The sequence below is a fragment of the Mercenaria mercenaria genome, unplaced genomic scaffold, assembly GCF_021730395.1.
Source record: "Mercenaria mercenaria strain notata unplaced genomic scaffold, MADL_Memer_1 contig_4559, whole genome shotgun sequence".
In the NCBI taxonomy this organism is placed as follows: Eukaryota; Metazoa; Mollusca; class Bivalvia; order Venerida; family Veneridae; genus Mercenaria; species Mercenaria mercenaria.
The window spans coordinates 1-22,306 of NW_026462797.1; the positions used below are offsets into that span (position 1 = coordinate 1).

Below are 22,306 nucleotides of genomic sequence, written 5' to 3' on the forward strand. Positions count from 1 at the left end.
CTTTTTCAGTTCTCTCATTTGTTCGTACGTACGAACAAATGATAGTGAGAATTGAAATGAAAAAGAATTTTAAAGCAGTTTGGAATTTTGTTCGTACGTCCGAACAAATCTGGGCTGTTTGAACAGAATATCAGAATTGAAAAATAATATGGACAGGATTTTTTCGTACGTACGAAAAAATTCTAAATTGCATTTTTTAAGAATAAATTCTTTTTCGGTTCTCTCATTTGTTCGTACGTACGAACAAATCCAGGCTGTTCATACGTATGAACAAATGATAGTGAGAAATGAAAAAGAAATTTTAAAGCTATTTTGGAATTTTGTTCGGACGTCCGAACAAATCTGGGCTGTTTGAACAGAATATCAGAATTGAAAAAAAATATGGACAGGATTTGTTCGTACGTACAAACAAAATTCCAAATTGCATTTTTTTCAGAATAAATTCTTTTTCAGTTCTCTCATTTGTTCGTACGTACGAACAAATCCAGGCTGTTCATACGTATGAACAAATGATAGTGAGAAATGAAAAAGAAATTTTAAAGCTATTTTGGAATTTTGTTCGGACGTACGAACAAATCTGAGCTGTTTGAACAGCATGTCAGAACTGAAAAATAATACGGAATATGGATTATTGTTCGTACGTACGAACAGCCAGGATTTGTTCGTACGTACGAACAAAATTCCAAATTGCATTTAAAAATGTGAGAAATGAACAAGAATTTGTGAATTTTATTCGGAATTTTGTTCGTACGTACGAACAAATTTTGATTTTCTGTTGCTGTGGTCTGCGCTTTCTTCAATTTTTGCTGTGATTTTCACCAGTAAAAACTCCGTATAGCGGCAAAAAAGAGGGACAGACCGGAAGATCCTCTTTTATTCCGGAAGCAGATACAGTTATTACTGAGAATATTTAATTGCAAAGACAATGTCGTTAGGTATTGTTATAATGCTTAGTATTATGCCAATCTTAATGCCAACTGATAACAACACATGGAAAATCTTACTCAGCGTAATGAAAAGCTAGTTGTATTTGGCAAATACATGTAGAATAGTTACGACTAAGATCTGTTGTTTATTGTTGATAATAATTATTGCGGTCACTGAGTGATTAAAATTCAAATTTTTTTTTGGCTGTTGTTTAACACAATACTACGATAGGGTTTTACAAATACCCATCTGCAAATAATTTCGACCAATATGCCTAGTTTAATAGTCAATTATGTCTGTAGCGTAGTAGTTCAGTTAACTCTGAACAATTTGGACAGCATGGTAAAAAAATGGCAAATTAGTCCAAATCTTCTGATTTTTGAACACCTGCTCCCCGCCACTATTTGAAACCTCGCTTTTTCATATGAGGAAGCCATCCAGCTGACACGAAGGAAGTCATTTACCCAGGTATCCGCCCGTGCCAAAAATAATGCACCTAGAGTCCTCCTCCACAATGAAAATCTTAAAAGTTGCAATATGGCGTATAATATTGTGTCAGTTTGACGTTACTAAAACCAAAACCAATCCTTTTTTAATTTCAAAATGAGTACAGCGACTGTAATTACTGTTTAAGAGCTCTTGCCCTATTTTCAATATACAATTGTTATAAATATTATCTTGCTCTATGTCCAATTTTGTAAATTTACAGTGCTCTATCTCCCGATACAGCAATACACCTTTAACTTTTCTTTTTTTTTTTTTCAAATTTGCTCTATCTCCAAAGTGAAAAATGTATAATTGCAGAAAAGTAAAAACGAAATGTATTTGAAAGCATTTACAGTCTGAAAGAACTAAACGCATGGAACAAGTATATATATTTATCATCTTTTTCGCCCAGAAATAAAGCAACTAGACGAGGGTTAAACTTTGGAAGCGATTTTCGCCACGTTTAAAAAATGGTAGATAGAGCATCGTTCCAATCACGCGACGACATGTAAAATCAAAGCATTAGCCTTTCGTGAAAATATAATGTATATGGCATTCACTGTTGATGTATAATTGTAATTTTATAATTTGACGTTACACTGAAACAAACAAATACCCTTTTGCATATTCATTTATATGAAAATATAAACAAACAAACAAACAAAAACGGGATCAATGTTTATATCTTTATTTTATCGGGTTTACATTAAAACTATACAATTAACCTTTCTCATGTTTTGTTGATGGGGTAAAACTCCAGGTGCCCCTCCAGACATTTGTTCGGGCTTAGGCGAGTACCTAGGTAGAGACACCAACCTTCGATAAGTCAGCTGGATGGCTTGCTTACGTTCAGAAATTTACACCTCAAGTGAGGTTTCAATCCCATGTCGGGGGCCACCCGGTCAGGGAGGCACCTATAGAAGTAACGTTTAAAATATTTACCATTATGAATTTCTCACGCTTATTTTCATATCCTGTGAATTGATCCATTCTGTCTACGTTTTTCTGTTGCAAGTATTAAACTTAAATACTCAATTAAATTTCGTTAACATAACTGATACTCTTAATGTCATTTACCGTCAGAAATTACAAATGATTTGTCGAATACACCATACTTTTAATTACAAAAGTTTAACACCCATGAGGGTCGGAAAGCACGAAATTTACGTTCTTGAACGTATATGTGAATCGTCATGTTTGAAATGTAAATGTTTTCATGCTCGTGGAAAGGATCGAACTATGATTGTCAATATTCCTGATACGGAATATATATGAATGTATCTTACAGGAACAAAGTAAGCGATCGTTTATTTATTGTATTCATGTTCTAGTAACCTTTGACACTGATTTCGAGGACAAGCAGGATTTGTGACACAAACATGTCTGTAGCTGGGCTGGAAAAAGATAGGTCCAAAATTTAAACTAAAAGCTATATTGCATAACTTCTTCGTAACTTCTGTGCATAGAGTTGTTTAAACTCAGAAAATTACAGGAAATAAAACATATCTTTGAAAAAGTCCCGATCTTTCATCATTTGTTTGGTTGGCGCATGTTTACAAATTTAATTTTAGTAGGCCCTGATGTCCATGAAGCCGTATATAGTGATAATTTTGATGACACCTTGGTTTTATTTTGTAATTGTGAGTGATCGTTAAGTGATCAGAAAGATATAAAAAAAAAAAAAGTGATGCTTTATTTAGACTACAATGTGAATCGTACTATACAATAAAGAAATTTATCTAAGGTAAAATACTCCTTTTATTTTTATAAGCGGTGCACGTGTGATTTGTGTTACACAGTTTAACGACGTTTTCTTAGAAAACTAACGCTCAGTTCATTTACACTGACATATCCTTGATTGATGAATATAATGTATATATATTGTACAAAAATGAGAGACTTACGGTACCAAATACTTGCACCGAAAATTGCTATGCATTTTCTTGTAGTACACAGTTGGGACATGCTTTTGAGTGTAACTGATACTTTATAATTTACTCGGAGATACATTATTTCATTATTATTAGTTTCTCTTTGATTCGCGTGCATTTCTCGTGTTGTTACGACAATCTCAGTTTTACATAGGAATAAGGTATAGTCCTAATATGAAAAAACGTGAGGATGTTTGTTTTATTTCATTTCTTGCACATGATGTTATTTAAAGTACGTGTACTTGGTTTGATTTAAGTCATATACAGTTCTTATTTGAAAAACACAGCGACAAAAGCCGCACATTCGGTTATCGTGTAGTTTTATTGTTTCATTATGGGACAAGGATGGCTGAATATAGGTCATTTTTTCGATCGTTACACCAAAGTGTTATCTTTGATTTGCCATATTTGATAGTTTGCTGTTGATATAAATAGATTTTGGTTTTCCTGTAATATGAAACTAGCGAGAAGAAGCACATATCTTTCACTTGAGCATTAAAGATACTCGCCCACAGTTCCAACATGTACCTTTCAATCAAGTTTGGCGTAGAATGTACATAAATATGAAACCGAAAATTTATGAAGTTGGTTAAAATAAAGTTAGATATTGGTAAAAATGCAAGAAGAGCATGTGTTGTATTATATTTGTTTGCCTCCATAAAATTTAAGTTGTTTATGTATCTATTTTTTCGCACAGATAATACGTCACGGAAATAGCGGCCTGTGATGGAATTCTCTACAAGAAATTGTTAAAATTAAAAGGTTGATATAATTCAAATGGAGAATTTTAATTATATTCTGTCGCATTCTAATTTATTTTTGTAAATTTGCATCGATATATGACTGTTCATGTATTAATTATTATTAATTTGCGAGATAAATCATTCAATCTTAACGTTGAATGAAATCATTGCTCAGTTGTAATGGACTCCTTTGATTAAATGAGTTTTTATCACAAGACATAAGAAAATCCATTGAATTACGCAGTTTCTTTTCATCTGGGATAGGGATAGACTAATATTAGTCAGGGCAACGGTAATGTGATGTCGATTTTGTCGCATTTTCTTAAATTGAATAATTTAAACATTAAAATCTGAGTTCTACACTGAAATGATTTCGCCGAAGGTGGCAGAGTTTTAAAGACTATTATAATTTAATTGTACTAAGAAAAAAAAGAAATTTATAAAATAGAGAGGAGATACTGGAAAAATACTCAACTGCGCTATCTTGTGATTTGGGCATAGGGTTAGCGTAATGTAAATTTACGCGAAAATGAATTCAGTGACCCCATAATTTTATTCCTTCAATCGACAGATAATAAAGTTTTTATCATCATGATAGTTTCTTCTCAAATTCTATCGTTTGGGTTTCACATGAGACAAGATAAAAACAAATTTTTTATTCAAAATTCAACGTCATATATGTCGCTCTGATGTCACTTTAACGAAAAAATCGGTTTTTACTTTAAAATGATCACCACAAATTATACACCACTTTAAAGACATTTTTAAATAAAAATATGATGAGTAAAAGAAAATCGATTCTTAATGAACAGAACGATTAACGAAAACCGTCTAACGGACGTGATATCGCGGTTCATCAAAAATGGACGTCTGTGGTCGTTTTTGATGGTTTGCAAAGAAAGAAGTTACAAAAATATCAAAAAAGTAAAATACGCATTCTATGGGGATTATGCTGAATTTTATATTAAACAAATGTCAAAACGTAACCCAAACGGAACCTAATAATTTCAACTTAAGCGCATTCCTTCTTATGTCTCGTTGAAATGGCATAACTCCCTTATTATAACTGCGACGTTATTGTAGAGTAACTTCCAGTGTTTCATGTTTTGCTAGGCAAATACTGTCAAAATGTAACGTCTGTAATGAGGAAAAGGTAGACTAGCTCTTAGACTATGATATATCTTTTTACATTTTTATGATTAAATGAAGTGAACTGAACCAGTCTATATCCTATGACCAATATCATACGTTAATTGCTTAAATATATTTATTCTTTGATGTTATCGCTAATCAGGCGGTCGATCGGTCGGAGATACACCTCGTAAATATGAGTTAACCCTAGCCACTGTGGGTTCGAAACCTTGTTTTGTGGTGTAGAATTCTTTAATTCGAGATGCAAGGAAGCCATTCAACTAGTTTGAGATCGGTGGTTCTACACAGGAGGTTTACTCCGAAAGTCACCGTATGACCTACAGCTTTGTAAGTATGACATAAAAACCCAACGTAAACAACTTCTTCTTTTTAACAATTGTCGGTCATTAACACAGTAATGTTATTCAAAACATTTTACCATAAATACACCATAGAGTCCTTGAAACGTTTACCACCAATGAAACGCTTATTTACATTTTAATCAATTCTACCCGGCGGAGCGTTATCTGCGTAGTTTAATATATTTGCAAAATATGAAGTGATCATGGTTGAGCATTTACAGGTAAGATTAGATTATTCAAACTATGTATTGCACAATATGATACAAGAAACTATTTTAGAAGCTGATTATAGTTTATATTTTGTAAAGTTTAATTGTTGTTCATTTTACCTTTTTTGTTAATGCGGATGAAGACACTGTAACTTTGCATGCGTATTCAATAAAAAAGTATGTATAGACTGCATCTTCTTGAACATATGTAAAATATGGAGAAAAAAATGTTATGTGCATTTTCAGAACACTTTTTACAAATTGTTCAGTACACCTTGCAAGTTGTTGTGTGCATTTTGTAAATTTTTAAAAGTTGTTCTGTACGTTTTATAAAAGTGTTCTGTGTATTTTGAAAATTGTTCTGTGCATTAGTTTAATAGTCATATTTCCTTTCTTTGTTGTTCTGTGTATGCATTTCTTTCTTCGTACTTCTGTTTTTTGGGTACAATTGCAAGTTGTTCTCTTAGACTACATTTTATTAGTCGTTCTGTTCATTTTATGTGTGATTTACTCTTTAGTTATTGTGTTTATTTTGGTTTCTGTTATGTACATTTTACAAGTTTCATTTCATTTCAGTTTTCTATTATTACGTGCCTGTTGTTAGCTGTTATGTGCATTAAAACATTCCATATGTTGTTCTATTGCAAGCCTTTTGCAAGTTTTTCTGTGCATTATTACTTTAATTTGTGCTCTATTGAAATGAAATTGAGGTCATCAATTGATCGTTACCTTTCTACAGAACTCAACTTGTGCTCTGTTGAATTTGTGTGAACTCATAGATGCTTCAATGTTCTAGACAGAGGCCAAAATCACTTCGTGCAAACAAAGCTTATTGAATACTGGAGATGTTAAAATGATTACAGAGAGGCTCAGATATTTAAAATAGATTAGAAACATTTACCACTTTTATGAAACTTGATATTTCGGTTTACTTTATTTCGCACTATGGAAAAACATTTTGTCATTTTGCCAGATGGTAATAAATTGTGTCTACTATCTTTGAAAAGGTCAAGGAATACTGCATTTATTTGTGCAAATAGAAAAACAGGTTAAGCAAACAGAAATGAAATCATCCGTATACCGCAGCGAGTTGCGTGCAATGTCGTTATATATTGTGATCGAGATACAAATTGATGATACATGTACTATGATTACCGTTATCAATGCACTTAGTATTGGCAGAGGGAAATTGTTTTGTTTTGTTTTTGTTTTTGTTTGTTTTTGTTTTTTTCTTGTTGTTTTTTTTTTTTTTTGGTTGTTTTTTTTTGGGGGGGGGTTGTTTTTTTTTTTTTTTTTTGTTTTTTTTTTTTTTTTTTTCTTTTTTTGTTATTGTTGCTTTTTTTCGGTTTAACGCCGTTTTTACAACAGTATTTCAGGTAACTTAGGGCAATTAACTAACTAGTGTCTCTGGATTCTGTACCAGTACTAACCTGTTTTCTGCAAGTAACCGCAAAGTCTTCTCATGAACCAGAGGTGGAGGACGAACGAGTTCAAACACATTGTCTTTTATCCAATCGTCATATAAAGCATTCGTAGATCTGGCTCTCATTATTTGGGTATGCAGGTGGATAGCATAAAGGCAATGTACTGTGTTGCTATGCTACATGTCTTTATATTCATTAGCAGAAATTTGCAATAGCTTATGCGAGTTGAAAATGAAGTTTATACTTATAGTTTATACTCGTGCGCACAGAGGAAAGCGTTAACTTTGCATTTGCACATAACCTATACTTTATGAACATGTCAGTCACTACAAAAGACATGTAACGGAAAAATAATACTTTTATTATATGAAACTAAATTCAACTAAGTATACGTTGGGTATCTGTAATTACAGTACAAAAGAAGATGTATCATCGTCACGGTGTTAGTTTGTGCAACAGTAGGGGAGCTTGTTGTTCTTATGTCATTGGTCATATACTGGAGAGTAGTGAGGTATGAACGGATGGCTCCCCAACAGCAAGAGATGTGTCTTCCACAAAACAAATTTCATTCTAAAGGTTGTACGGATGGACTGAAGGAGGATTTCAAGGAAGCCAAAAATGTCACCATGTGCTGCGGAAATTCTAGCTATGTTCTTGACAAACTTGTATCAAAGGTAAATTTGTTTACTTGTATTGTGATATTGAATTATCCTGACTCCTATTTTCTCTTTTAAAGTCTCTTCATTTGTTTTTAATTTACAACTGTTATGATCTCGTAAATGTGCACAGGGTCCGTTCACTATTGTAATTTGTATCATTTCAGGTCGCTTCTGACAGATATAACAGCAATACAAACCCAGGTATGTTTGTTTGGTTTCATTCAAAATCCGATGCGAGTTCTAATAATATGAAAACTATTAAGCACAAACACAACTGAACTGTAGTTCATCTGTCAATACAACAAATACTAATTTTTGAAAGACATAAGAGTTGCCTTATTATAAGAATAATCATTGCTTTCAGTGTATGTGCATATCCATGTTCAAGCAATAGTTTGAACATGGATCTAGTTATATTCTCTACTTAAAAATATTCAAAAGCGGTTTGTCTTAATAGATGGCAATTTCAATATGTCTCTTTGAAGTCCAGTTTTCAAGGCAGATTTTAGGTCAATTATTTACTCTTGAGCCATCGGATTTGATTTTATGTTCAAGAGAAGAAGGCAATATTTACGTAGACAATGTTTCGTACGACTATATTGCAAGATAAAGATACATTGATTCTTTGATCAAATAGTTCTTGCTTAAGTGAATGATATACACAGCACGGTGAATTGACATTTTAGAGCGCAAGCCAATATAGAAATCCAGATAACATTATAAACTGTAAGGTATTCTTACGTATTTTCTTGACATTTTTCTGAATCGAGAACTACACAATAAGGAACATGTGTAACTATACAAATGATTATTTATTTAGTTTTACGTAAACTAAAACATTTTTGAGATAATATATTCGAAATCCACACAGAAACTTCTGAGCTTAATTTGACGGATTACAACTGTATTGAAACTAAAGAGAAGAAACCAGTCGCGAAACTTGTAGGACTGGCTACAGACAGAAAACATGGTATATTACTGTTTTCTATTGTTACTCGTAAAATGGATTTGGATTTTACTGAGTGATAATTTTACATTTTGTAAATCTGGTATTTATGCCACAAGTAATAATATATTTCTGGTAAATTTAAACTGTATTCAACGCAAACTTGTATCATGCATAATTGCCCTTCTATTACATAACAATGTATGACAATAGTGGAGGTAGTTATATTTTTACAGTTAGAAAGAGGATTGATACAATTTGTTTATATATACAGTTCAAGTTGGCACAAACTTCAAATTAAGCTGGAATTCACTTTCACCGTCATACGCAGTGAAAGGACTAACTCATCTACCAGATGATGGTACTATTTATGTTGAACAGACAGGTTTTTATTACGTCTTCTCGCAAATAAAAATGAAACTTGACCAATCAATGACTAAACCCGACCATACAATGAAACATTATATCCATCTGATATCAAACAAAGGAACAGGAACAACACTTTTGGAAAATGCAAGGCCACAGTGTAAACTTGTAGAATTAGAATCTGAGGTTACAAGTGTAATTGGGGCAGTCTTCAAGTTGGAAACAGGAGATCGGCTTTATGTTGCGACATCACATCCTGAACATCTGATTTCTGATTATAATAACAATTATTTCAGCATACATAGCGTCTGAAGTCCAACTTTTGGTCAATTACAGGTCTTAGAGCTAAAAGGGCGTACTTCAAATAAGAATCAACACATTTGTTACATTTGTACAGAGTATCTAAGTATTATAAAAGGTATTATCTGCAAAAATACAAATTGCTATAATACTTATTTAAAATTGGTTATTACAAGCTCCATTCACCAAGATGACAACTTCTTACTTTCGTGTGTTTAAACTGATTGTTGCAACTCGGAAATAAGAGTATGCATATATGCAAATGTCAATTTCTTACACCAGTATAATTATGTAAGTTATATGTTGCAATTTGATGGTAACAAATTACATTCACCCAAATGCAATTTTTTTCTTCCATATATCAAATATTATCATTAGTGTATTACAAACGGAAACTTCTAGGTATAACAATTCATCCATAAAACACATTTTTTATCAATGATGCTAATTTTAGATCGTTATTTTGCATTATATATTATGCATGTCAGCCGTCAACCTGCAAGTAGTAGATAAGATAAGATAAGATAATATTTATTTAACGTCGGTTATAGATAAAAGTTACAACATAAGCTTGAAGCTTGTATCCGACATAAACATATTATCCTATAACATACAAACAAAACAAACTGTAAATAAAAGCACCATTAACACATATTAAAATTAAGTTCTTCAGATTAAAACCTGTGTATCAAACCTAAAAAATTAATTGAAAGACATATATTACAACATAGTGATACAGGTAAGCACATCAGTTACTTAAGAAATTCATTTCTAAAAGATACTTATAAACAGTGAAAAATGAAGACAATTTTATACAAAAGCTAAGACCTGTGTAGTATCTGCTGGTCATAAAAGGAGTGTAAGACTACATCTATAAAAATTGGACAAAACTTGCGGAATAAAAATTTCCATAAACAGATTTAGGTAAAGCGATCAGCAGCTACCATACAGGGTGGAAATAAGACATGATAGTATTGTTTAAACAAACAGAAACACATATATCACACATGCAGAGTAGCTAAAACTAAACTAACTAGGATATTTGCTAAAGCATGCAGCTAAGACAAACTAAATATTAATAAGATACAATGCAGCCAAGACAAACTAAACATAAATAAGATACAATGCAGCCAAGACAAACTAAACATAAATAAGATACAATGCAGCCAAGACAAACTAAACACTAGAGCTATTACTAAAGGTGATGAATGTACCCCCGCATGCACTGACACAGTACATTGCAATTTGACGCACACAAGATCGCATAATTATGTGGACTGTATGTATATAGACTGTATGTATACAGTATAGTAATAAAAAACAAAGTCCCATAACTATGCAGAATATTTATCTAAAAGAACGTTAAATGCACCATGCACGCTTAGGATTGGTACTGATCACTTGTGTGAAGTTTCATATAGTAGATATATGGAACAGATATAAGTAAATAACAGTTTGAAATCGTAGAAGTAAACAAGTTAGAATGAAAGACATCGAATTTAAAAGAGTTTCTCTAATATCATTTTGCGGACTACAAAGAAGAAAGAAACAGAAATACCGGTTCATTTTAACTTTTGGAAGGCGAACAGTGATATGCTTCAAACTGCGATGTACTGTTAGGGTCGTGGCGGTGAAGGGTGATGTTTCAATAGTGACCGTCGACATCGTATCTTCGCGCTTCATTATAATGCTTTCGTGCTTCGTCATTATTACGTCACGTTTCTATAAAGTGCATCGCGCATTTGTCCTCCGACATCGTAATAGTGCGGTTTGCTAGTTTGCTCCTTGCCATCGTTCTGTCACCCTCCTGCTGGGCACGCCCAAAATATCAAGTAAAAAAGAAGGGAAATGTTGACTATTCAGGGCAGGTCATACAAATTGTCTTGGTAGTCTTCAAACTGACATCCTTATGACTAGGGTTTATACCATTACGACATATAAGAAGGCCGAATGTAGAAAATATTTGTATCAAGTCTCAATGTTTTTGACCCTGATACCAGTACGTGTACATATTTTCGTATCATACATGGTCGTATAGGTATATGCAGCTTATATCGTTTGAAACAGTGTGCGATTATCATGAAAATATATTACAAATTTGACAACGAAATAGAAATGACATATAGATACGAAAGAGCGAAATAAAAGTTTGGACAATTACAATTGGTAATTATTCATTTTGAGAATTGTAATTTACATGCTTAACGTGAGCTGATAAATAAATAGTTAGTTCCCAGTTGAGTGAATGCAATTTGTACTTGTCTATTAGAAACACAGATAGACGTTAGGAGTTGTCAGTTTGGGAATGAAATTTGTGACAACACATTAGAAATATACAATATAGCAATTTGTATTATAGCGGAAATCACCCTCTTCAAATTGTCATATCTTTTTGACAGTATGTTTCCCTTTATCCCATTGTCATATCGAGATTTCATAGATTTCATCAGTAAAATATTACATAAAACATGAAATGCTGATTGGTTTTTGTTAATGTTTAACGACAGATAATGAATTTCCCGAAACGTGATTTTAAACTATATTGAATTTTGATTGAATAGTTGCAAATGCATATAGTTTCATTTCAATGTTACATCGTAATTTCAGTTTGTGTAATACAATGGAATTATATTTGTAAATGTACAGATTATGCCGCCGGAAAGAGTAATAATACACAGCGAAAGAGCAAGGGCATATTTCTCAACACAAAGCTAATTATCTTTTTATATTACATACTGATGAGCATGAGTAAATTGAAATTATTGACGTTAATGGGGTTTTAATGCGGTGTTTAGGTTAAAATAATGTCTACAATGACTTCGTTTACGATGTTAAATGTACATGTTTGGCAAAACTAGCTGTTTAAGGTTGTATATTACCTAGCGGGGCTCAAAATTTACGTGTACTGAAAATTTGTGTTTTAATGTTGTAGTGCTTTATTTTGTGTCACATTTGTGACAGGTCTAATTATTTTCCGTATATCATATTTCTTCGATTCTCAGTTGTGTGAATTTTTTTTCTCGAACGCTGAAATGTCTTGTTGTAGATATTTTATTATGTTTTCCTATTGTCATTTCAGTGTTACCTTTAAATGTATATTTGATACAAGGTTCATATTTAGAAAGATGAACAATTACTTCATATTATTTATGTAAACATGAAATTAACAAGTTTATGTGTTCTAACATAATTTTGCGTTAGATTTGAATAGTAACACTATATACATGTATACAATATAAATGTGTACTACCACAATGGCTGTTTTTAACAATCAGCTGTGACTGCATGACATTTAATTGTGGAATGTAGCTCTATATGCAAACTTAATTTATATATTAAGTAAAGTTAAATACATTTGATCAGGATTTTGCACATTAGAAATAGATATCTGAAAATAAGATATTTTTTGTAAAAGAGTGAAAACATTTTAATGTTTGTATAAAATCATTTGCATTGTAGATAAACATTATAACTTACCCGCTATTTTGTACAAAAGTTTGAATGAAATTTTCAGATAAATATACAGCGATTCACTTAAATATTATTAGTTTGATCATTATTCTTGCATTACTTGTAAATATTAGATAACTAATAATATAGTTATGCGCCCATTACATTGAGAATGTTGAATCATTTGACATTATGTAATAAAACTTACGTAATTTTAACGTGTCTGGTTCTGAATTCATACATGTATATGATGAACTTTGCATGGTTTTTGCATGATGAACTTTAAATCTGACTTCGTATCATTAGAACGGCTTCATCACTCCCTATATGTTTTACAAAGTGTGCTTGTCTGGTATGACATTGTATACCTGATATCGAACATGTGCTTGTTTTGAAGCGAAGAAAGGCTACTGTAGGCAATCTAACAAAGAAACTTACTTGCAAATGGGAATTCCCTCCATTCATTTTACAGTGACGCAGTGAACTAAGCTGGTAATCTGTTTATTAACATAAAATTTAATCATGCATATTCAAAAGGTGCACCAATGTGAAAATGTCGTCCTATCTAAATGGATTGTGTAATCTGATACCGGCATTTAAAATCTTTTTCAAGCATCCAAACTTGACATTTTACAATCATCAATGAGTTGTTTGGTGATTGATCCATCAGACTGATCTAAAATGTCGCTAACAAGGTAACGTGATGGTCCCATTATAAAATAAAAATATAGTTCGTCATGAAAGAAAACAATACCTGAACATATTTTGTGGCAATATAACTTTAAAGGTATTTAACTATACGTTTATACAACATTTGTTAAATTAACACTTTGATCGGAAACGAAAGTGTTTATGAAACTATGTAGGACAATGAACATCCAGTCCATAATCAACTAATGAATGGGTTATTTGTATATAATAGGTAAATAAATACCGATATATTTTTTCAAAATTTCAAGGACACGCGATCTATTTTGCTTGCCAATGTTTTTATCTGGTTTCCAATTGTTTTTATTTATGTCAGATCTGACATAATGCTAAGAGTATTTTGCCAATATCTAAAGTCCAATTCAGATAGTTGGCATTCGTTTAGACAAATCAATTGTGAGTGTAAAGAAGAAACATCTGACAATGAAAATTTAGCCATTTTATAGAGTTACTCATTTGACGACCACACCCCATTTTTTAAAATCTAAAAAAACGTAAATTCATATTACTGAAGTAAAGCAGTTGATTTTATTACAGAAAAACAAGGTATAATACAAAAATAACACCATTTTTCGTCAGTTAGAACGCATATTTTTGAAAACTGTAAGTGCTCTCCATTTATGTAATAAATGTTCGTTAATTTATAGTTACTTGAAGAAGTTCTTATTGGAATCATTATCTCTTACTTCATGTTCAAAAATGCAGTTTGAAACAAAGTTTAACGTAAGTCAAATTTACAACAAAATGTGAGCGAGTAACTTAAACAAATGCAGTTAATTATCAATTTGTATTTTGCGACTTTTTATCAAAATACGAACACTGATGTGATCATAGCATTCGATTCGATTCGAGTCTGTAATTCTAACATCCTAGTGACATTAAATAGTTAACAACGTTAGAAAGTTACTGTAAGAAAATATGTTGTGTTAGAGGATAACTTGCGAGATGTTAAGTGTATAAACAAATAATTCCTAACGGATCATAATTATGCATATATTCAGTAGCTTGGCAGAAACCATTGAAATAGTACCATTGTGCTTTAAAGAATTGTAAATCTTAAAATCTTCATATTGACCCAGCAGACTGATGGGTCTGATTGTAAAGAGTTGTGACTAAACATGCAATCTATCTTTAAACACCCTTTATCTTTTTAATTTTTACCAATTGAAATTGGCAAATTGCCGCGCTGATAATCTGTCCGGGTGTGCAAATAACAACCCCAATAATGTCAAGTTTTGACATACATTTTGGAGAAGGGTCTGTTAAACCACACACGAAAGACATTAAATTGATAACAATGTGATTTTGTTTATCAAGCGGACCTATTGATGTTGCAAATAATCCATCATAGTCAGAATATCCAGCTTTTACGGCCTGCTTAAAATTAGTGTGTTTTGCTCAGTTTGGAATTTACAAATTTTAATGCATATGTTACCGGTTTAAATTTCCCACTGATCGTTCTAAGATTGTGTTCCTTTAAATGCTTTTTTTCTATATCTGTGTGCTATAATTAGCCCAAGTAGTTCTGAATATATTTATAAAGCTATACATCTAATACGGTAGCTATTGTCTTAAAGCAGCATGCCTCCAGATCGTTCGACAACAAAAAAAAAAAATTTTTTTAGATATCTTGAAATAAATGCTATATTTCTTAAGAAGGCTTTAAAACTTAATTGCTGACAAACTTTATGTTACGGAAGCACATGAGAATTTGCTGTTTTTACTACATTTTACCATGAAAATCGAAAAGCGTTTGTCACGCTTTTACTCCATGTAAACTGTCTCGATTATAAATACATGTATCTATATTTTGAAATCATTATTCGCTACTTCAGCCATAGCGCTTTTGGTTACAACGACAGGAAAATGTCTTTACAGCCGCGGCGGTCCGGGTTTCGATTCCCGACGCGGTCATCTTTTTTTCTTGATTTGGAACTTTTAAATTATTTTAGAAACAAAAATTCATATTCTAATGTTCATAATAAGACCAAACTTCAATTTGAAAGAAAGATTTTTTAGCCAAATCTGGAGGCATCGTTCTTTCTGTGTTACTCCTGAATGGGATATGTGTTCTTGTTTTATAAATATTTATAAGGGACGGGTTCACTTGATGTCGTAGGCGAACCAGAAAGTCGAAAACACAATACTTATAAGATTGGCAAAATTGTTTTATATATCTTTATAAGTGTTTAAAAAGCATAGTATATCCCAACGACATATATTTGCATATATAGTTTGTCTACAGTACTATATCTTCCTAAATGTAAGTAGCGTTAATAGACTTTTATCAGATTAAATACATATATATTTCGCATCACGTAAAATGACATTACTTATTTACAATAAATGTGACACAAAAGAACAGTAATCCAAACTACCAGTATGGCAACGGTATAGAAGATGCGGAACATTTCTTTTTTTCAAATGCATTAAATTCATGAATGAAAGACTTCAGCTATTTTGCAGCAACGGCACTTTCCACCAACTTTGTTCTGAAAACCTTATTTTTGTTGCGGCTACTTAAATAGTGCAAATCATGACATGATGTTCAATGAAGTGCTACATACATGAAAAAATACTGGTCGGTTTCAAACAACATAATACTTTAAAACTATTCTGTTTTCCATATTATACTAAACAGGTAATGAATAAGGGTCGGGACGCTGAAATTGGTCGGTCAGTATAACTTTAATTTAGAGCAGAAGAAAACACTTTTCTCTGTTATCTTTTATCTAAACAATTGATTTTGTTTTCTTTTGTATCTTTCATTTAAAAGCAAATTCCGTTATACGTTTAATCAACATAATCTTGACGGCTTATAATGTTGGCATGTTTGATGATTTTCATGTCAGTATATGACCATTACGATTAAATTCAAGTAACATTTTATTAACCTTTTCGATCGCGTATGTAAACGAAACGCGGGAATCCAGCATGCGTAAACAAATATGAGGTCATGACACTCCAAACGCGTAATAACGGACGGAGTTTCAATAAGAAGTATTACTCTACCATAACGATGCTACGAGTTGTTTGTAAAATTATTTTTAGTATATTAAAGAGTATATTAAAAGAGTTCTTACTACAGTAGCTTGATCTGGAATGTTAGGTTCGGCTCTGGTTTATTTTACCACACCTGGTCTTTCTCGTGCGCGCCTCTGGTTATCCAGGTCAGCCTTTTCACTAAATCGCTGTCATCTTCATCATTTCGCACTAATTATATAATTTTTGTATAAGAATTTAATTTATCTTTCTGAAACATGATACGAAACATGGTCTGAAAGGCTGCAAATCTTATGAAATATAATCATATCTTCAAAATTATTGAAACTTATTGTAAATCGATGTTATCTACGTATATGTGCTGTATTTATTTGTTTCTTTGTTAAATTCTACTTTCCTCACAAAGTTTACCTTAAAACAAGGTTTCGATGACCGAAACATATACATCTTTGGTCAAATATGCTTTGTTCGACAAAAGTCGATTTTCTCTAGGGAACGCAAGGTGCTATTACGAGCGTATATGTCGGATGATGTTGAAACTGGGCAAGATGTAAGCTAATAAGTATATAGATGGTTAAGAAAATTGTTCTTTGATATGAAAAAGTGGCTTACTTTTATATCCCGGAAAATGCAATATTAAAATTGATTTAGACTTCATAAAGGCAAATATTCTGACTCAATTTCAAATAGATCAAGCAGGTAATATTGCCACTATAGCACTAAAAAGTGTATTTTTATGATTTAACCTAGCGACCTAGTTATTGACCTTATATATCAAGTTTTAAACTTGGCCAGAAATTGTAAAAGACAAACATTCTGCATTTGTACGCAGATCAGGTACAAAATAGGCTTAATGAGTGTTAAGAATGACCTAGTGTCTTAGTTTTATATCCCAAATAACCCTGTTTCAAATTTGTTCTACAATTTATAAAGAGAAATGTTATGACTATCTTTCATGTAGAAAATATGGCATCCAGGGCATTGAGAATGTGTTCCATGATTGAATTTACTGATAGATGACCACGTTACAAATTTAACCTAAAATTGAATAAGACAAACGTTTAGAACATCTTTATGTAGATAAAGTAAACAATTTAGTCTCTAGGGTGTTTACAAGGCTTTTCTATTATTCGGCTTAGCGACATAATTTTCCACCCAGATTCAAAGTTAACCTACGTTTGGTAATGGCGAATATTTCGACACGATTTCACAAGATCCAGCAGAAAAATGTTGCCCTATCAGTTTCAACAATGATCCTTTTTCAGGACCTCGTTTTTTAATCCAAGATAATCAAATTCAAAACTAGATCTAGATCAGTCTTAGACCGAGAATGAATCGTGACCTAGTCCCGTTTGAGCTAAGATGACCCAGTGTTAAACTCTGTCGAGATTTTCGCAACACTATATTCTGACTTAGTTTCATCACAATTGGACATTTGGGTAACCTCTAGTGTGTTAACAATGTTATTGTGAACTTACGGAAGACGACGGACGAAGACGAACGACGGACAAAGTGTTACCGCAATTGCTTACTTTGAGCACTATGTGCTCTGAGTTGCTAAAATCTCGGGTGCGCGGCTCAAATGTTGAATAACATTCCTACACAATGGCGGTCGTTCAATGATTTTTGCGACATGTGTATTACAAATTTTCTTTTGACAGACAGATTGACAGATGAGCAGTCGAAGCCAAATCTATATCCTCCGACGCATCATAGTGTTTTGAGGATTTGTTACTACCTCACATAAAATAATTAAATTTTGTTAAGATGGCCCCCGTGAAAAATCTATCGTGCTAGGTATTTACATTCTACTTCGTCTTATTTGGCAAATGTCTTTTACTTCCTTGTTGTAACAGCTATTGTTTAGATCTAAATCTATACTTTTTATTTTATCATGGTTACCCTGGTATGTCATTTGTCAGTTAAATTAGATCGCGCAAGCAATTGAGAATGTAACAATATTGTGAATCCCATCGTGTTTTTTCTATGGTTTTCAGCATCTTTTTTTCTACCCTCAAGCATGTTCTCAATTTTCAAATGCCTACTTCATTTTGACGTGTGACATTATGATTGTTTTGTTTTTGTTGTGTTTAGTGTCACATTGATACAGTTCAGTTTACGTTTTACGGCAACTTTTCCAGCAATTTCTGTGTCAGCATTACATTTGTCTAGGCGAATTTCATTAGAGTTTTATCAAAGCAATAATAGCACAATGACTTATATCAAAGATTTCTTGATTCGAGCATCATGTTTTTTATGAAACCTGGTATACATTGACATTATATATAGAAGGAATTTAAGCATGCAGCATGCAGTATTTTTTTTTTGTCCATTTGGTTGTAATACGTTATTTGCATACATGTTTTATTTGAAAACGAATGTGGCTAATAATAAAATGTTTATCTACATATATCATGTATATTTAGTAACAGTTAGCTGACATAAAAATCACATACTTTATTCACGTTCATGTTTAGCAAAATAGTACAACTTGTTCTTTTTGGAAAATGAGATGACCTAAATAAACAATGGTATAATGTTACTATTTACTACAAATCGATCGAGGTGTAAATGTGCTGTTGATAAAAATAATGTTTTACCGGGATCTAGGACAATGTCAATATGGTGGAATATCTAAAGGTAAGATTAACAAACCATTTAAGATTTAAACATTTTTATATGCATTATTTAATATAAAAAATGATAAAATGCACACTTAAAGATTTTTCGTCTGACGAGAGTTTGTGCAATACTTTTAACATAGATGTTATACTTATTCGCGACAATGACCTCAGTCCTAAACTAGGTTCTATTCATAACTATCAGCATAACGGTGTAAAGTAGATATATCTCTTTGCTGTATAAACTTACAGAGGTATAAGCGTGTTATTGTCGAACACATTGCAAATAAATTGGGTCAAGGATTTTAAATGTATAATACAAAGTTTGTAACAAAGACAATTATCAAACTGCACATATAAGATATCAAATTACTTAGATCTCTGACATAATTTTTGGTCGAAGTGTTTTATTTAAAATATATTAGTTCTGGATCACCTAAAATGAAACTTAAATCACATTGTTATTGGCTTGAATTATCGCAGTTGTAATTTTGTGACAAATTATTATAGTGTTAATTAACATGAATATTAAATGACAGCAGGTTTTTAATTTAAATCATATCAATTTAATGTTTTAAGATCGAGTTTTAAGAATCAATACAAAACAAAACCATTTTAATATTCTAAATTTCATTTTGAATTAAGCACAATCAAATTGCAGAGCATGAAACTTTTGAAAAGAAATGAATAAAATATGAAACTATCGTACCGTTTTCTTAAAGCCACATATGTTATTTTATTCACCTGTACAGTGGCAAAAAGACAAGTGCAGTAGACATACCAGGTTTTGCGCATGTGTAAATTTTCACAACGCGTGCCTGCACAACGCGTGCCTGCGTTTGGTGTCATTTTAAATGTTAAAAAGAGACATTCCTTATATTTTATCTTGCTTATGATTCCGACCAGTTACGATAAATTAATAAGGCTAGTATAATAACTTCCTTAACACCACTCCTAAGAAGCACTGACTACTGATCCGCATAGTCTGGCGTTTTTAATATTCTATGACTGTACAGATATTTGATATTTCACAGTGTTCCCTACGTTATATTTTTTAAATTCTAAGTCTCCAGTATGCAGCAAGTCGTTTCTATATTTTTGTGACTTATTTATTGATTACACAGCAGCTTTTAAGTGAATTCGTAAAATTTGGGGATTGCAATGTTAAGTTTAGCTTTTCGTGTATAACTATAAATATTTTATAGACATTCATCAACCATTTAGTGAGTGAAGTCATTGCTGTCACTTCTCTATGCTCCGTTACTGCCAGACAGTAAATAATTATACAAAGCTGGCGACAAAGTTTTTTGTGAGGCATTGATCCATTTATTATTTTTCTAGATTAACAAATACGCTGTTTAAAAAACATACAGAGTTATCTACTAGGTATTTGTTTTTATCATGCTACTGTCTATTTTTCAAATGAAAAATATTTCAAGAAGAGACATGAAGTTTCGCTTATTCATTATTCATATTTCTTCGCGTTCAAGTATGGTTCTGTACGAGTGAAATATTATTACAATGTTTAGTACCCTTCATGCATTAAATCACTTAATCAAGAATAAGATTCAGTCCGATAATTGTTTCTTCACAGTGCTCCAGAGGATGACTTGTTGTATTAGTCTGTACAACTGTCGGGGAACTTGTCGTTCTAGTAACATTGGTGTTACACTGGAGAATTGCAAGGAAGGAACTTCTGAATCCCAAACAACAACAACAACTATGTTTTCCACGTGACAAATTTGTCTCCACGGAAGAAATAGAAAGGTGTCCGGATGGATTGAAAGAGACACACAAGGAAAAGGAAAATGTCACGATGTGCTGTGGAGATTTCAACTTTGTGCTAGACAAATTAATCACAAAGGTAAACGTACTTCCTATGTATTGTTATACAAATCTTACCTAACTACTTTTATCTCGATTTTCTCTTCCTTGTCATAGATTGTGGTGTGTGTATACATGCACAAGTTACTTTGATTATTGTAAATCGTTTAATTTCAGGTCGCTTCCAATAGATATAACAGCGATATAAATCCAGGTATGTGCGCATGGTTTCATTCAAAACCTATGTAAATTTTGATAAAGCGAAATCCATTGTAAACAAACAAAAAAGGCATAAGACTTGCCTAGTTTGAAAAAAAGTATTGTTGATTTATGAAAAGCGTTGCATTGCTTATAGTGTATGTAAATATGAATAAGCACACACACTTTTTAGGTACGTACTAACATGTTGCACAGACAAGTATCTTAAGCATCATACATATCTAAGGTACTAATTTGTTTAAAGCGTTTTGCCCTAAATGGTACAATTCGCAATATGCAATGCAATGCATCTCAACAACTAATTTTCAATGCAGACTTTATATCAATGTGAATGACTAATTAGGCATGACTGGATATCGGTCTAAATATACAGTTATTTCAGGTGTTTCGTGAACAATATATCATTATTGACTATTGAGCCATTGGTAGGGATGTGACATTCACCAGAAGAAGGCAGTATTGAAAGATTCTACGTCTGAGCACTAAAACATCCATGAAATGATTGTATTTTTACCAATTTAATTTCTTAAAATAACTAAAAGAAACTATTTTTCAGCACGAATCTAATATAGCAAGAAAGTTATCAACTCAGTTGTTATATATCTTAGACTTTAAACGACTAAAATACATAATTAAACAAAGCAATAGTTGACATCGGGAACGGTCAGTCAAATCAAATTGATAGCACAATTACAAATATAGAACAGTTTTATGTGGCTGATAAACATTTGTAACAGTAAAGATTTGTCATGATGTGATGAATAAGAAATTGTCTTCAAAACCATCGTTTCTAACATAGCAAGATTTTCTTTCTCTAAGTTTTCATATGAATTCCTCTAGTTCATGTCCGTCAGTTATTTCATTTGTTAAACTTAAAATTCACCACTCTAAGGATGAATAGCAGAAATATAGAGACAGACATATTTGGACAAAATTATATTTCAATGTAAAAATCAAAGTGGTGTTATACAATATTTTAAATCTACAGAAATAAGTG

General features: G+C 32.1%; 1 protein-coding gene across 1 annotated transcript; it reads left to right on the top strand.

Annotated features, from left to right (window-relative positions):
- The first annotated feature begins 5,694 nt into the window (after window positions 1-5,694).
- On the top strand, window positions 5,695-21,304 carry LOC123554629 (uncharacterized). The gene is made up of 7 exons (XM_053535168.1): window positions 5,695-5,801; window positions 7,627-7,887; window positions 8,037-8,073; window positions 8,744-8,842; window positions 9,093-19,285; window positions 20,861-21,130; window positions 21,268-21,304. Exons 1-5 carry the CDS (start codon window positions 5,784-5,786, stop codon window positions 9,494-9,496), a joined length of 819 nt encoding a protein of 272 aa, XP_053391143.1. The 5' UTR covers window positions 5,695-5,783; the 3' UTR covers window positions 9,497-19,285; window positions 20,861-21,130; window positions 21,268-21,304.
- Window positions 21,305-22,306: the final 1,002 nt, after the last annotated feature.

What these genes read in the sequence shown, in the direction of transcription:
- LOC123554629 (XM_053535168.1), top strand. An exon ending in TTGACAAACTTGTATCAAAG is followed by an intron (nt 7,888 to 8,036) that starts GTAAATTTGTTT and finishes GTATCATTTCAG; the next exon opens with GTCGCTTCTGACAGATATAA. An exon ending in GGCTACAGACAGAAAACATG is followed by an intron (nt 8,843 to 9,092) that starts GTATATTACTGT and finishes TTATATATACAG; the next exon opens with TTCAAGTTGGCACAAACTTC.